Raw genomic sequence first — 17,006 nt, forward strand, 5'->3', positions numbered from 1 at the left:
AAAAAATAAAAAAAAAACACAAATAAGAAAGAAGACGGTGTAATTAACCTCGGCCTCGGCGTCTTGGCCTCCAGCCTCTGCGTATGGAGGGCCCGGGACGAACTTCGGGTGTCCAGACGGATGGGGTCTGGGGCGCGAGCTCGAAGGGTTGGGGGGCTGATGTGACTCTTCCGGCGGCCAGTCACCACGATCTGCCCGGAAACCTCCCCGCAGACCTGCTCTTGGAGGTGCGGCAGCGGCTCTGGGGGGATCGCTGCATGGGCGCCTGTGTACCTCCGAGCCTCAGTTTCCCGTTGTGCACAGGAAGGGGTCAGGATATATGGCTTTCTAAAGAGCCTCTCGGTTCTTAAATGATGATAACCAAACTCTTTGTAAAAAATAACATAAAATGAGGATTTAAAAATGTCTACCTCCAGGCTTAGGTCTGCAGGGCCCCATATAATTCTGGGTGCATCACAACGGCACAGCTTTCTTTATAAATCAGACATGTAAGGTTATGTATGTTTCTGCTAACATGGCATGAATCCTAAAGACCCCATTCACTCCGGAGACATGGGGTAGGGAGGGACAGTTAAATCCCATACAATACAGTTCAGAAGAATTCTGTCTCCCCTACAGCTGGAGAATACAGCCTATGAATCTTAGAGGTAATATTTACATCCCTCTCTTGGGCCACTTCTCTCTGCTTAAGGTAATATAAAGCCATTATGGGAAGATAGCAAGGGGGCTTTATTTGGGGGCATTGGAGGGGACATGCTCCTGTGGCCCCCTCATCCCTCCATAGTCTTCCAAATCCGGAAATGGAGAGAGACAGTCTAATAATAGAAAGCAAAGAAATGGTGTTTTCCTTTGAGCTCTGATTAGACTGGTTGGTAAAGATGTCTTACTCTGCTGGATGTATTTACTGTGCTGGGCTTGTTTTCATTGTTTTGGTTAAACCCCTGAATTACTCAGGGAGACTAACTTGGCCCCCAGGGGATTTTCCCTTCTTCCTACTACTTGTAGGCAAATGCCCTAATCCCCTCAGAGGATGGGGCCATAACGTGCCTATTGTGTTGCATTACGCTAGTCACTTTCCCTATGTCTGAGGTTCCCGTCCCAGAGGGCCGTCCAGTCTTGCCCTCACCTGGGAAGAGTGAAGAGTTGAGAGGTGGCTTAGTTGTTGATGAGCCCTCAGCTTTAGGGGTCTGTGAACACCTTGAAAGTTTTTGCAGAATTTTGTGTATGTGCCCATGTGCATTTTTTGAGGGGGAGAATCCGCAACTTTCATTAGGTTTTCAAAGGGATCCCTGACCCCAGCTTTAAATGGCAATGTCTTTTCCAGAAGGGCCATCCACCTCCCCCACCACAGAACCTCCCAGAGATCTTTGTTTAACCTCCAAGCTTCTGAATCGCAGAGGTGAAAAGGATTCAGAGCACTAACCAGCTGCCTCTGTTGATAGATAAGGCCTGGGGGTGACCTAGTGTGAACTGAGACCCGGCCCCCGGAGCCAGATCATTTTTGTGACCTTGGGCAATTACTTAGGCTCTTCTGCCTCAGGGTCTTCATGTGCAAAGAGTGGGTAACAATTCTAGTAGTCCCTGTTTCATAGGGTTTCCTGAAGATTCAATGAGATAACCTTTTAAAATGTTTAACACAATTCATGAACATAAATGTGGAGTAATCGTTAGGCATCTCCCGACAAATAGCTGTCATGTCTGTCTGGTTAGCTGTAGAGCTGTTGTATCATACTACCTCCGAATTCTCTTGCCAGAATAAAGTCTTACGCCTTTCATCCTTGGCTTACAAATGTGATAGTGTCTTAGTTAATCGACTCATAAGTGAATGAATGAACAGAGAAAAGAAAGATGGTAATAGAAGTATAAATAGGTTTAGATGACCTTTGATACAAGACTGAAGGAACTTTTATTTACCTTAATAATTTTTTTCATAACTCAACAGTTTATACTATTTATTCATTCACCAGCCATTTATTAAGCACGTACTATATCTCAGACTGGACACAAGGGATATGTTAATTTTCAAACAAAGAAAATGGGGATTTCAATTACTTTAAAGATCCCTAGTATTTGGTGCATAGTAATTGGCATTTGGTAGATTCATTGAAGGAAGCTGATGAGGAAATGGGCAAACGTTATAGGAGAGATTCTGTTCAGTTTCAGTAAAGCTATTGGTTGTCTGGATAGGTAAATGGGGAACTCATCATGCAGATGTTGGCTTCACATCCCTGATGACAAAAGAATTCTCTCAACATGGATGTGTCAAGGTGGGGAACAGGGAGAGTATGACTAATTGAAATCCCAAAAGGAATCAGTCTTTATTTGGGTTCTCATCCCCTCCAATCTTGACATGCATAACAAAACTGGCAGACTTTAGCTCTGCTTCCAGCCCTGGCAGGCCTCTTCCTCGTTTCCCACCTCACAAACCATAGGGAGGAACCCAGACCACGAAGTAGACCATCTGCCCAAGGGACCTCCCTAGGAGTGTTGAAATGCCATGCCTCTGCCAGTCTCCTTGCTTAGAGCAGAAGTCAGCTTGGAATGTCCAGAAGGCCATTCAGCCTCCAGTAGGGGCTGTGTCCATGTAACATGTCAAAGCCAACCCACACCATAAAACTCTAAAGAATTTTATTGGTAAGTCAACAATTCAGCTTTTATCAAATGGTCAGTAAAACTTAAGGTCATTGTGTGTCTTCACTATTGGACAAAGTGGGAAAAAGAACATGGGCACCATTGACAATTCGAGTAGAAGCAGGGGGCCAGATGACTTACCTCTGAGGTAGGTCAGTTGACAGCACTGGCCCCACCTGAGATCACCTCCCACCTTGCTGGGAGTCTGGGCATAGGAACCATGCCTGGCATTGACAAAATTCTGCTCTGTCGTTTTCCAGGGTTTTATTTTATTAAAGAATGCTCAACTCAGTGAGGTAGCAGGATGTGTGGCATTTGATGGATGAGGACACTGAGAACAGAGGGGTAAAATGACTGGGCCAGAAAGACATTGGCAGAAATAGGTGTGGACAGGCCTGAGAGCCACGTGCTCTAATTCAAGACCAGTACCCTTTCTCCTCTCCAACACTACAACTCCTAAGATGGTACCCATGGAAAGTATATTGTGAAAAAGGAACTGGCTCTATGAAGAGAAGAAGGTGGCATAACCATCTTCTGTTTGTTGTTAATGGTTTTGTAATTGATGTCTGAATGAGTGCTAGGTTTTCAGGAAGATTCATATCCACAGCACACATTGCTATCAGTGCCCTATTAATGTGTGTATCTGGCATTTATTTTGCTAGCTGTAGACTGGCCTTTACTCCTGCCCTTTCCTTGAACAGGTCCAACAGCTGGACATGGAGACCCAGCGCTCATCGCCTCTGTCATTCCCCAATGTCCTGCCAGAGGAAACGCCACGGCAGGCCCCTGCTGGACTCCCCCGAGAAGCCCTGTTCCAGTCCCGTGTTCTTCCCCCCAAAGAAATGCCTTCTTTGTCTCCCTCTGTTCCCCGGCAAGGCTCCTTACCCCTCACTCCCAAGCAAGAGACCTCCAGCCGCATGCCGCACATCCTCCAGAAGGCACCCTCACTCCTGTACCCTGCAGCCTCTGAGCAAGAGACACAGCTCCAGGGTCCCCTGACTTCCCAGGAAGAGACCCGGTATCCACCCCCATGTGCTGCTGAACAAGAAATCTCACTTCTCTCTCACTCCGCCCACCACCAGGAAGCCTCACTCCACTCCCCTGAAGTTCCTGAGAAAGACCCCCTCCCTCTCTCCCCCACAGTTCCCGAGGCTGACATGGACCCCTTGCTCCAGAGCCCAGTGTCCCAAAAGGAAACCCCCTTCCACATCTCTTCTGCAGCCCAGAAGGACACGCCACTCCCAACGGCGGAGATCACCCGCTTGGCCGTGTGGGCTGCTGTCCAAGCGGTGGAGAGGAAACTAGAGGCCCAGGCCATGCGGCTACTGACGCTGGAGGGACGGACGGGGACAAATGAGAAAAAGATAGCTGACTGTGAGAAGACGGCCGTGGAGTTTGCAAACCACTTGGAGAGCAAATGGGTTGTGCTGGGGACCCTGCTGCAGGAGTACGGGCTGCTGCAGAGGCGGCTGGAGAACATGGAGAACCTGCTGAAAAACAGGAATTTTTGGATCCTGCGGCTGCCCCCAGGCAACAATGGAGAAGTTCCCAAGGTAACCCTGTCCCAACTGGGGCTCCCAAGGAGTGATCTGAATTAGAATATGTTTTAGGAATGTAGTTAAATGTAAAAGAAGGGGAAAGTGATGGTTGAGAAGAAAAAAATATAATGATACCTGGTTGGTTGTCAGCATCGCTCTATTAAGAACAGGACACACCACCCTTAAATTATTTCTCCTGTTGATAAAAGCATAGGTTAATAGATCAGAGGAAGGTCCTAGTGATCAGGAAGTGTTGATTTAGAAGGGCGTTCAGTCCATGATGTCTGAGAGGATGAGAACACAGAGCAAAGGCCCAGGTATAGAGATGTAGTCAGTCCTCTTGAGTGTGAATTAGCCATTCACCACTAGGGAGGGAGAACTCGGGAAATAGTATGGGGCTTGGTTTGGGCTCAATGTTTTTTGTTTTTTCTCTCAATCCTCATGTGAGGTTTTGTTTTCGCTGAATTTTAGAGAGAGGAGCATCGATTGGTTGCCTCCCATACTTGCCCCCACCCGGGAATCAAATCTGCAACCTAGGCATGTGTCCAGACCTGGAATCGCACCTCAACCTCCTGGTGCACTAACTAGCTGAGCCACACACAGCTAGGCTGAACTCAACATTTTTATCAGTTGACTTATAAATCATGTAAATGCCAGTAATAATATGATTTCAAGAAGGAGCCTAAAAACACTAGAGAACATTAGGTTTTTGGTTTTTAAAAAAAATTTTTTTATTGATTTCAGAGAGGAAGGGGGGGGGAGAGAGAGAGAGAGAGAAACATCAATGATGAGAGAATCATTGATCGGCTGCCTCCTGCACGCCCCCTACTGGGGATTGAGCCCGCAACACGGGCATATTGCCCTTGACCAGAATTGAACCTGGGACCCTTTGGTCCGCTTGCCAGCGCTCCATCCACTGAGCCAAACCAGCTAGGGCCAGGTTCGATTCCGGTCAAGGGCATGTACCTGGGTTGCGGGCACTTCCCCAGTGGGAGATGTGCAGGAGGCAGCTGATCGCTGCCGCTTTTCCCATCCTTTAGGAAAGAACTTGGACTATATTCTTGAGGCCAGCACTTATCCAATTTTATTAAAAAAAAAAAAAAAAAAAGAATTGAACCTGGGACCCTTCGGTCCGCTTGCCAGCGCTCCATCCACTGAGCCAAAACCACAAACATTAGGTTTTAATATTATTTTCCAGAAGATTCTGTAAGAATCTGAATGTGGACCAGATTTCTTTCCAGTCTTTTGTGCTGCTGCCGCTTTTCCCATCCTTTAGGAAAGAACTTGGACTATATTCTTGAGGCCAGCACTTATCCAATTTTATTGTGTATGTGAATCACCTGGGTTGCTTACTAAAAGCAGAATATGATTAGTGGGCTTACAGTGGGGCCTGAGAGCCTGCATTTCTAGCAAGTTCCCTAGCTCTTGCTGCTGGTCTGCACACCAGGCTTTACAGCAGTGAGAGCTATCCTGTTGAGAGGAAAAGAACCAGACAAGATAAAGTCCTTACTCTGTGGTGTCAGAACAGTGGCCCAAGCCTGGCTAGACCCCTTGGTCACATCCCAGGGCTATGCTTTTGGGCCCTTCCCACTCTGGACCTAAGAAGAGGTGCTTGAACCAGGCCAGGGGGTTGCAGCCATTTGCTTCCTTGGGATTTGGCAGCCGAGGACCTGTGACAACCCTCCAGTGGGTTCCAGCTGAGCTTGTCCTGTGGTTTCAGGTCCCTGTCACGTTTGATGATGTCGCCGTCCATTTCTCGGAGCAGGAGTGGGGGAACCTGTCCGAGTGGCAGAAGGAGCTATACAAGAACGTGATGAGGGGCAACTACGAGTCTCTGGTTTCCATGGGTAAGGAGAGGGCTTCACTCGCCGGGGCTGCCTTGACACAAGCTTGAGGTTCATTTGGAACCGTTGGGAGTTCTGAACTCCAGTACTACCAGTAGTTGAGAACAAGGGAGACTGAATGTTAGAGAACACAAGAGATTAGAAAAACCGGTGCTCATATACTTAAGTATATCAGTACATCCCAGATCAGGACAGCTCATGAAGTGGTCCTGGAAAAGCCACTGGGGCAAGGGGAGAAGGCAGACTCGGATCTCAGGGGTCCCTCACCTTGTATTATTTTCCCCATGGGCCCTATATGTATATTTTAAAATTAGTTTGTCCAGCAAACTGTTATTAAGCAAATGTAAGGTGCTTTACAAGAATCATATTACTTAATCCTCCTCATCCTCAATAAGGGAGTTAGGAACAGAGGTGAGCACTCCTGTTTTACTGTTCAGGTGACCGAACACTGTCATCTGTTGGCTTATGTCCCCTAGGTTCCCATCCCCCTATGTAGAGAGGGGCTGTGACCCAGGGCGGTCCTAGGTCCCCACCAGGAAGTCAGTTTCACTGAGCTCTCTCTCACCCCAAAGTCTAGGGATTATTGTTGTCTTCATTAAGTAAGAATATCATTAAATAAGAATATTTAAAGATGAAAACCTAAGACAACTATAGTTTTACTAGAGGCCCGGTGCACAAAAATTTGTGCACTCGGCGGGGGGAACGGGGGTCCCTCAGCCCGGCCTGTGCCCTCTCGCAGTCGGACCCCTCGGAAGATAACGACCTGCTGGCTTAGGCCTGCTCCTGGGTGGCAGAGGGCAGGCCCAATCCCTAGGTGCAGCCCCTGGTCAGGCTCAGAGCAGGGCCGATTGGGGAGTTGGGGCACCGCCCCCTGTCATGCACAGAGCAGGGTGGATTGGGAGGTTGCGATGCCACCCTCAGTCACGCTCAGGGTAGGGCTGATTGGGGGGTTGGGGCACCGCCCCCTATCACACTCAAGGCAGGGTCGATGGGGAGGTTGCGGCGCCACCCCCTGTGACGCACAGAGCAGGGCCAATCAGGGGGTTGAGGCACTGCCCCCTGTCATTCACAGAGCAGGGCCCATCAGGGGGGTTGGGGCTCCGTACTCTGCAGGGCCAATCAGGGGGTTGGGGCGCTGCCCCCTGTCACGCACAGAGCAGGGCCAATCGGGGTTGGGGAGCTCCCCCCTGTCATGCACAGAGCAGGGCCCATCAGGGGGTTGAGGAGCTCCCCCCTGTCACTCACAGAGTAGGGCTGATAGGGGAGTTAGGGCACTGCCCCCTGTCACCCACAGAGCAGGGCGGATCAGGGGGTTGGGGCGCCGCCACTGTCACACTCAGGGCAGGGCCAATGGGGAGGGTATGGCTCTACCCCATCACACACAGAGCAGGGCCTGTGGGGGGGGGGGGGTTGGGGCGCCACACCCTGTCACACACAGAGCCGCAGGGCGATCAGGGGGTTTGGGCGCTGCCCCCTGTCACGCTGATCCGGTGCCAGGAGGCCTCACAGCTCCACTGATCCCGGTGCTGGGAGGCATATTACCCTTTAACTATATAGGATAGAGGCCTGGGGGCCGGCTGGTTTGCCCTGAAGGGTGTCCTGGATCAGGGTGGGGGTCCCCACTGGGGTGCCCGGCCAGCCTGGATGAGGGGATGATGGCTGTTTGCAGCTGGTCACATACCCTTCAGGGTGGGGGTCCCCACTGGGGTGCCTGGCCAGTCTGGGTGAGGAGCTGAGGGCTGCTTTCAGGCTGGCAATTGACTGAAGCTCCCAACCACTCCTTTTTTTTTTTTCTTTTTATTCTGGGCCAGCTTTAGCTCTGGCTCTAGCTCTGAGGCTTCCGCTGCTATAATTGAAACAATGTATAACTCTAGCTCTGAGGTCCTGGCTGGCTGAAAGCTTGTTTCTGGTGTTTTGTTTAGCTTCTGTATTTGCAACATAGTTTCTTAGAGTTGCAGCTCAGAGGCCGGCAGCGCAGGCGGTGAAGGTTGGAGTCTGCAGTCACTGGAGCAAGCAAGCCTCATGTTCGCTTCCAGCTGCCTGGCTGCCGGCCGCCATCTTGGCTGACAGTTAATTTGCATAAGGATATGCTGATTAGCCAATGGGAAGGGTAGCGGTCGTACGCTAATTACCATGTTTCTCTTTTATTAGTGTAGATGTGTATCCTTTTCTCTGATATGGAGAACTTTTTGGGCACACAAAACAGTTTAAAAATATTAAACACACTGTTGTATAGAAATGTTGATTCTTGCTAGAGTTGGTAATTTCATACACATCTCTTCATAGGATAACTTTTCTCTTTTTAATTTGTTTTTTTTTTCTTTTCTTTTTAAAGTACATACGTAATTATGAAAAATCAGCAATTTAGATTTATATAATAAAGAGCATCCCCCACCCTCGCACCAGTACCACTCCCCAGAGGTAACCACCTCAGACCCACTGGCCTGCGTGGTTTCCCATATTTTTTTAAAATATATTTTATTGATTTTTTACAGAGAGGAAGGGAGAGGAAGAGGGATAGAGAGCTAGAAACATCGATCAGCTGCCTCCTGCACACTCCCTACTGGGTATGTGCCCGCAACCAAGGTACTTGCCCTTGACCGGAATCGAACCTGGGACCCTTGAGTCCGCAGGCCAACGCTCTATCCACTGAGTCAAACCGGTCAGGGCAGTTTTCCATATTTTTTGTGCACATGCAGACATAACACACGATGCTTGCACTCATGCACATGCAGTTTGTGGTTTGCACCAATGGGATCCTTCACTCATTTCACCTAATGGCAGGTCACAGACAGCTTTTCATGTCAACACACATAAGCTTGCTTGGGGAGATGAACACTGGGCATTTAATGGGCAACCACTGGATTCTGTCTTCTCCCTGTTAGAGTGTTGCCATAAAACATCTCTGTGTGTCTGTGCACTTAGAAGTATTTCACTGGCACAGATTCCTAGAAGTGGGTTTTGGAGTAAAGAGGGTGCACATTTACAATAATATCATGGTCACTGCTATAGTGCCCTCCAGAGGCCCTGTATGTTTATGCAATGGTGTGTGAGAATGCCTTTTCTCCACACCCTGGCCCTACTGATGTTCTTCTATTTTAAATATTTGTCTTTTCTAAAAAAAATTAAAACAAAAAAATTTGTCTTTTCTGATGGGTGAAAAATGACACCTCATTATCTTAATTTGTATTTCTTTGATGATTGGTGAACTTGTTTATCATTTCATGTGTTTACTGGCCATTTGCATTCTTCTATGAATTACCTATTATCTTTGATTTTTTATTTTTCACTAATTGTAGAGACTTTTTATATATAATTATGGATATTAGCCATTTGCTTTACATATGGCAAATGTGTGTGTATAATGATATTTCCTCCATGTTTCTTCATCTTTTAACTTTATTTCCAAATAACTTTAAGCCTTTTTAATATACGGAAATTTATCAGTATTTTATGTTATGGCTTCTAGAGTTTATCAGGATAGTTTTGTACTTTATAAAAACTTAAATATCTTGTGCCTTTGTCATGAAAAACCTGAACAACAGGTGTGACAGTGACAAAAGAGCCAGTTTTCGTTGGTGGCAGGTAGAGCCCTACTGCCGGACCCCGCATGGGAGGACATAGTACATGGCTAACACACACATCCATGTGCACGTGTACACACACAGTGGGCCCCAAGAAAAGGGCTGGAAACGTGGCTCATTTCTTTTCCAGCATTGTTAGCTGCAAATTAGGGAAGCTGCCATGGTATCACACTCACACAGGTGACACATTGGCAGCATCCAGTGCAACCTCACCCCATATTATACCTTCTTTCCTTCCCTCTTCCCAGACTATGCAATTTCTAAACCAGACCTCATGTCACAGATGGAGCGTGGGGAGAGGCCAACCATGCAGGAGCAAGAAGACTCAGAGGAGGGCGAACCGCCTGCAGACCCCAGTGCTGGTGAGTGGCTGCCAGGCAGCCCAGAGACCTGCCTTCTAGATCTTTCAGAGTTATAATCCAGTGTAAACCCTGGTCAGATATGTTAGCCAGCTGCGTGCAGGAAGGAGGTCCATCTGCAGGTGCTGGGGTCTCCTTGATCACCAGGCTGATAAGTAGGTCTGCTGTTGGGTTCCTTGTCTCAGGGAATTTTGTCATAACTGAGTGTCACCTCAGTCTACAGGAAACAAAACAAGAACTGAAAGAAAGATGGTCACTTGTCAGGGTGCTCATACATGCTAGAGCTCCCTGGAGAAGGGCCACATCCGGATCCTGTAGCTGGTCAGTGGACTAGGGACAGACGTGGCTTTACCTGAAACATCCTCCAATGTGCAGGGCAGTGTCTATACAGGGCGTTAGATGGAGGCAGCAGAGAGGACTGGCCATGTGGCTCAAGTGTCTGGCTGCCTTTGTTTAAATCCCAGTTTGTCTGCTTATCAGCAGTATGAGTTTAGTTACTCAGCCTTTTTGGAGGCCTCATTTCTTCATCTATTAAATAGGATTGGTACTAATATGTAGGGCCTGTGTGGTGACTGGCATGTAGTGATGGCCCAGTAAACACCAGCTGTTGTCATTCTGTGGGGCTCGTCCTTTCCACACTGGGCATTCGGTTACTTGCGCACTTACTCTGTGGTGCTTTCATGGTGTGTAGTTCACTTTGGGAACTTCTAGTTTGGAATTACCTTTGGACTTGCATGACTTACCTTGAAGGTCTTCAGTGGAAGCAGGTCCTTGTCCTTCATGGCCAGCTGTCATTGGTGATCTTGGAAGGTGATCATTGGGGCCAACAGTCAGGTTTTATTTTGAGGAAATGTCATTGATTCTAGGACCTATAAACTGGCTCCAAAGATGAAACATGAAGGACTAAGAGCAAAGGTCACTCATGGAAATGACAGACCCTGTGGAAAATAAGTGCTGGCATGTCTCAGAGAAAAATAGTGTCAATTACTCTCTCAAGATTTGCCTGGAGATTTGAATCAAAGGGAGTGGCTTTTCCTGAATTCATCCGGCAGACAACAAAGATGAATTTAAAAGTAGATGAGAGTGGGGGGTTGGGGCAAAGTGTGGCATGTGACAGAGTGATCTTTTGCTTGGAGGAAAGTAAGTATATATATGAAATCTTTGGTTACATCCAAAAACAAGGGCTGTGTGGAAATAGAGAGATTCAGAGTAGAAGAAATAAGGAAAAAGACTTGTGAGGCCAAGAATGAGTGTATGGGAGAGGTGATTTGGATGTTCCAGTGTGGTCTTGTGGTCAAGGTGCTGCTCTGCTAGCATCTAGTTGCAAGGGCTGGAATGAGAGTATCGCTCCCCTTCCTCTGTCCACTTGTCACACCCTTTTCACAGGTGGGCCTCCTACAGACTGGGGCCAGAATTGAAAAGCAAAGAACCCCACCTACTGTGCTCTAGGCAGTTTGTTCTGGCACATGCACATCCATGGCTGGAGCTTCTGTGGGAAGTTGCAGCCTCACAGAGGCTGCCTTGTGTGGCTGGAATGTGCCATTTGTCCCACTAACCATCTCTAGCCACTTGGAGCCTGACCGGGAGGGAGGAGGGGAGCGCATGGGAACTGTGCTTCAGGGTTGGCCTTGATCTCACACCTCTGTGTGAAACCAGAGGCCCTGGCCTCTGGATAGCAGAGTTGTGCTGAGAATCTGCAGTTACCAGAGCCCCAAACACGCCCATAACCTGTCTGTCCATGTGTCTTCTCCCTTACAAGGGGGGCTGCAAAGCCAGCCCTGAGCTAGACCCAGCGGTATACCAAGGAGGAAAAGTCTAGAAAATTGAGAATGTTCATAGTTCCATAGTTGTTTGCTTAAGGTGGGGATTGCTAAAGCCTACTGGAAATTTTGATGGGAAAGTTAATGATGTAGAATTGGAAAATGTCAATACAACATGAAGTCAGTGATGTAAACAAAAGGGAAAAAATAATGGATGCAACCATACCAAAATCACATTTCTCGGTAGTTTGCAGAATTTTCTGAAGTGAGCATGTATTCTTATTCATTAAAAAATTTTTTTAAAAAAGTGTGAATAATGACGGGTTTAACGGATTGAACATGTGTTTACCCCATCTCCCCCCAAATCCTACTAAAACCAGAGTGAAGGAACTTTCAAACAAATGGACAAGGAGACAACAGCAACTAGATTTTGGAAGCCTGAAAGCAAGTGGCTAGATGATGACCGATTTAGAAAGCTGCATCCAAAATTGATACTGGGGAAAGCTGAGCAAAAACCTGATTTTCACTCCACCCAACCACATTCAGGACTCAGGAATTAGTACCAGAGATTTCAGGTATCTTTGGAGATGGGGTAAAGGTCAGGCTAAACTAGGATTTGTGAAACAGCTTTTATTTATTTTTTATGTTTTATATTTTTATTGATTTCAGCGAGGAGGGGAGAGGGAGAGAGAGACATAGAAACATCAATGATGAGAGAGAATCATTGATCAGCTGCCTCCTGCACATGTGCCCTGACTGGGAATCGAACCATGACCTCCTGGTTCATAGGTCACACTCGCTGGCTGGGCAATGTGGAACAGCTTTTAAAGAGGCCTTTAAGGCACTACCCTCTTCATTGCTTCCCCCCATTTCTGTTCTCTGCCTCTCCCAGCCCTGGTAGAGGACCAAAACATTTTCTGGAGAGGATGAACAAGAGGGTTTCTGAACATGAGCACCAGGCACAATTTCCCATGCTGAAAATAAGGGAATAAGTAAGAGTTGATATCCAGATGTTGAGATCACCATCCTTCTTCCCTAACTTCTCTCCCAAAATAACGCTGACATCCAGGATTAAACCCTCAGGGTGGGATATTGGAAGAGTTTTATAGGGAGACTTTTGGGACCATCCAAGAAATTTCCCATTGAAATGACCCAAAGAAATCATCCTACTGGGAGGTGCGTGGTCAGCAAACGCTACCTGAATGCACCAAACTTTCAGTTCCCTTCTGAGTGTTCCACTTTAATATAAATGGACAGCCAAGAACCACAAGACATTCGAGAAAAGCCTCTAATATACAGAGACCAAAGGGGAAAAAGCCAGAAAAAATAAATTTTGAGACAACAGAGACCATGCAGAGAGGGGGCAAAAGAGTGTTTAAGTACATACAGACTTAATATAATCCTAAGAGAGTTAAAGTGAATGCATCTATGACACAAAAGTACAATGCTTATTTTTTAAAAAAGGATAGGAAGGAGCTATTCAAAATTAAAAATTTAATAGCCCTAGTTGGTTTGGCTCAGTGGATAGAGCATCAGCCTGCAGAGTGAAGGGTCCAGGGTTTGATTCTGGTCAAGGGCATGTACCTCAGTTGCAGGCTCGAGGCCACATGCAGGAGGCAACCAATCAATGTGTCTCTTTCACGTCAGTGTTTTTCTCTCTCCCCCTCCCTTCCACTCTCTCTAAAAATTAATGGGAAAATATCTTTGGGTAAGGATCAATAACAACAAGTGTGTGTGTGTGTGTGTGTGTGTGTGTGTGTAAATATATGTCCTACATAATAAAGAGGTAATATGCAAATTAACTCTCATGCCCTCACAAGATGGCTGCCTACAACCAGGCCAGCAGGGGGGTTAGTGAAGAATAACCAAAGGACTGAACAAGCAGGCTGCGTGGGGTGACCAGGCCAGCAGGGGGGTTAGTGAGGGATGACCAAATGACTGAACAGCAGGCCGTGAGGGGTGAACAGGCCAGCAGGGGGGCAGGTAGGGGTGACCAGGCCGACAGGAGGGGCAGTTAGGGGCAACCAGGCCGGTGGGGGATGTGCAGTTGGGGGCGACCAGGCTGGTGGGGGAGGCAGTTGGGGGTGATTAGGCGGGCAGGGGTGGCAGTGAGGGGCAACTTGGCCAGTGGGGGGCAGTTGGGGGCGACCTGGCCAGCAGCAGGGGTCAGTTAGGGGCGACCAGACCGGCACAGGGGGGCAGTTAGGGGCGACCAGACAGGCAGGCAGGTGAGCAATTAGGAGCCAGTGGTCCAGGATTGTGAGAGGGATGTCTGACTGCCAATTTAGGCCCTGGGATTGGGCCTAAACTGGCAGTCGGACATCCCCCAAGAGGTACCGGATTGGAGAGGGTGCAGGCTGGGCTGAGGGGACCCCCCCCCCCACTCCCGAATTTCGTGCACCGGGCGTGTGTGTGTGTGTGTGTGTGTGTGTGTGTGTGTGTAATACAAATTAAAAGATCATAACAGTGTTAGTATATAACATAGACTGCACATCTCAGAAAATAAAGCAAAAAGGCAAAAAAAGAAAATAGGGAACGAATAAGAAAATGGAAGGATGAAAGTCCAATTTCCAGACATTGGGAATACCAGAAAAAAAGAATAGCAGAAACAAAAAGAAGGGAATTAGCAACAAAATAATTCAACAAAAATTTCCAGCTACAACTGAAACTGTCAACTATAATTGAAAAATAAAAATAATAAAAAAATAAATTTTACACAAAGAAAGAAAAATTCCCAGCTTCGAAAGAGATGGTTTTCCAAATTGAAAAAGTCCCCACCAACTGTCCAGAACAATGGATGGAAATAAACCCACACCTTAGATGCTGCAGCAAGAAATTTCAAAGACACTGAGGATAAAGGAGACCCTGCAAATTTGTGGAGAGAAAAAATGGGTTCACACAAAGGAACAAGATAGAATGGCTCTGGACTTTTAAGCAGTATTGGAAGCTACAAGACAGTAAAGCAATGCCTTCAAATTCCTTTAAATTTTAAAATTGGAAAATATCATCCAACTGTTGTAGAATGTGATATCTAGCTAGACTGTTAATTCATTATGAGAGTGAAATTGAGACATTTTGAGGTGTTCACAGTCTCCTATGCCTCCATTCTCAAAATGGGGAAGTAAACCCAGAAAGGCTTAGGAGCTCCAACATAAGAGAGATGAAGGGAATCCTGGGTGCTGTGGAAACCCTAAAAGACAGCTGTGCACCTGGAAGCAACCAGGCCAGACTGGAGCACATTAGGAGGTTTCAGAAGTTTTTTTTCAAGTATCTGACATTGAGAAATACCCAATTTTTGCATTGTTTGAGAAGAGAGTTACAGAGCAGGTTTGGGGGAGAGTTCATGATAATAGTAAGCCAAGGAAAAAAATTATTAGCTCCAAGGAAAAGCAAAAAGGGCATTGAACAGTGCTTATAGTAGACTGTATTGATCCAATCAGAATTATAAGCTAAACTGGAAGGATCAGGGACTTGGAAGAATATGGCTGGATGAGGAAGAGATGGTCCTGACCTAGAGCTCTTGGAAATCAATAGATTACACTTAAAATTGAAAATTCTAAAATCCTCAATAAAATTCTACCAAATCAGATCCAGCATTACATTAGAACAGTGGTTCTCAACCTTCCTAATGCCGCGACCCTTTAATACAGTTCCTCATGTTGTGGTGACCCCCAACCATAAAATTATTTTCGTTGCTACTTCATAACTGTAATGTTGCTACTGTTATGAATCATAATGTAAATATCTGATATGCAGGATGTATTTTCATTGTTACAAATTGAACATAATTAAAGCATAGTGATTAATCACAAAAACAATATGTAATTATATATGTGTTTTCCGATGGTCTTAGGCGACCCCTGTGAAAGGGTTGTTCGACCCCCAAAGGGGTCTCGACCCACAGGTTGAGAACCGCTCCATTAGAAAGATCATACACCATGACCAAGTGGGATTTATTCCAGGGATGCAAGGCTGATACAATATCAGCAAATCAATAAACATGATACATCACATAAATAAATTGAGAGACAAAAATCACATAATCATATCAAATGATGCAGAAAAGGCATTTGACAAAATCCAACACTCTTTCCTGATAAAATTGAAAATTCAAGGAGTAGCAACCTAAGTATGTTACTTAGAGTTATAAAAGTATGTGACAAAACATCAGCTAGAAGAATTGAAAGTGATTGTCTCTGGGGAGCTGGTAATAAGGAGTTGGGGTGGAGGAAAGCCTATTTATTTATTTTTTAATCCTTATCTGAGGATATGTTTTTTATTTATTTTAGAGAGAAAGTGGGTGGGGAGAGAGAGAAAGAGACATCGATCAGATGCCTCCCATAGGCACCCTGACTTACCCCGAAACCTGGGTATATGCCCTGACTGGGAATCAAACCCATGGCCTTTTTGTGTATGGTACCACACTCCAACCAACTGAACCACACTGGCCAGGGCGCGGAGAGCTTTTTAAGAACAAGTTTTGAAGCACTGTTCAATCCTCTGACCTGTATACATGTGTAACTTTTTAAAAAGATTTAAAAAGCTAATATACCAAAAATCTAGCAGGAAGTGCAGCCATGAGAAGGTTGGAGAGCCAGTGTGAACTGTCATTTCTTTGCTTAGAGCTGATAGAGAAGGTGAAACAAAGTTTCATCAAAAAGAAAAAAATAACAGTGCTCACTTGGGCAGCACATATACTAAAATTGGAATGATACAAAGATGATTAGCATTTCCCTTGCTCAAGGATGACATGAAAATTCATGAAGCATTCCATATTTTTTAAAAAACCCACAAGAAAAGAAAATTTAGAGAGTGAAAGTCCCACATAATTCTCCTACAAGTCAACAGTTTATTCCATCCAACTTATGTGCAAATAGTAACACACACACACACACACACACACACAGAGCCTTAATTTTATAAGTGATACATAAATACATACCCATTGTAAAAAATATCCAAACAGCATAGAAGTATATTATTGTTTGGCAGATAGTTTGTTTCAATACTGTATCTTTGACATCTTTACATGTCAGAACATATAAATCTATCTTGTTATTTTAAAACTAGTGGCCCAGTGCACGAAATTCGTGCACTCGGGGTGGGAGGGGTGTCCCCCAGCATGGCCTGTGCCCTGTCACAGTGTGGGAGCCCCGTGATCCATCACCCCAAAGAGGTAGGCCCCACCCACCCATCCGGGGCTCCTTGATGGATTGCCCCAAAGAGGTAGGCCAGAGCTGGGCGAGGCCTGCGGACTCCGACACAGGCTCATGGAGGCCCCGCCATGGCC

General features: G+C 46.3%; 1 protein-coding gene and 1 non-coding gene across 3 annotated transcripts in view; both read left to right on the forward strand.

The window, feature by feature from the left end:
- Positions 1-17,006, forward strand: part of ZNF777 (zinc finger protein 777) — a 32,101-nt gene that overhangs the window by 1,264 nt on the left and 13,831 nt on the right. The window contains exons 1-4 of one of the 2 annotated variants that reach the window (XM_006088693.3): positions 684-2,634; positions 3,333-4,184; positions 5,890-6,016; positions 9,846-9,959. In XM_006088693.3, the coding sequence (XP_006088755.1) occupies positions 3,348-4,184; positions 5,890-6,016; positions 9,846-9,959 (1,078 nt within the window). In that variant the 5' untranslated portion in view covers positions 684-2,634; positions 3,333-3,347. Of the gene's footprint in view, positions 1-683; positions 2,635-3,332; positions 4,185-5,889; positions 6,017-9,845; positions 9,960-17,006 lie in introns of those variants that run through there. The other variant, XM_006088692.3, reaches the window with a different exon arrangement.
- On the forward strand, positions 16,390-16,496 carry LOC111826021. The gene has a single exon (XR_002829264.1). It is a non-coding gene; the product is annotated as a U6 spliceosomal RNA (small nuclear RNA).

The sequence above is a fragment of the Myotis lucifugus genome, unplaced genomic scaffold, assembly GCF_000147115.1.
Source record: "Myotis lucifugus unplaced genomic scaffold, Myoluc2.0 scaffold_51, whole genome shotgun sequence".
Taxonomy (NCBI): Eukaryota; Metazoa; Chordata; class Mammalia; order Chiroptera; family Vespertilionidae; genus Myotis; species Myotis lucifugus.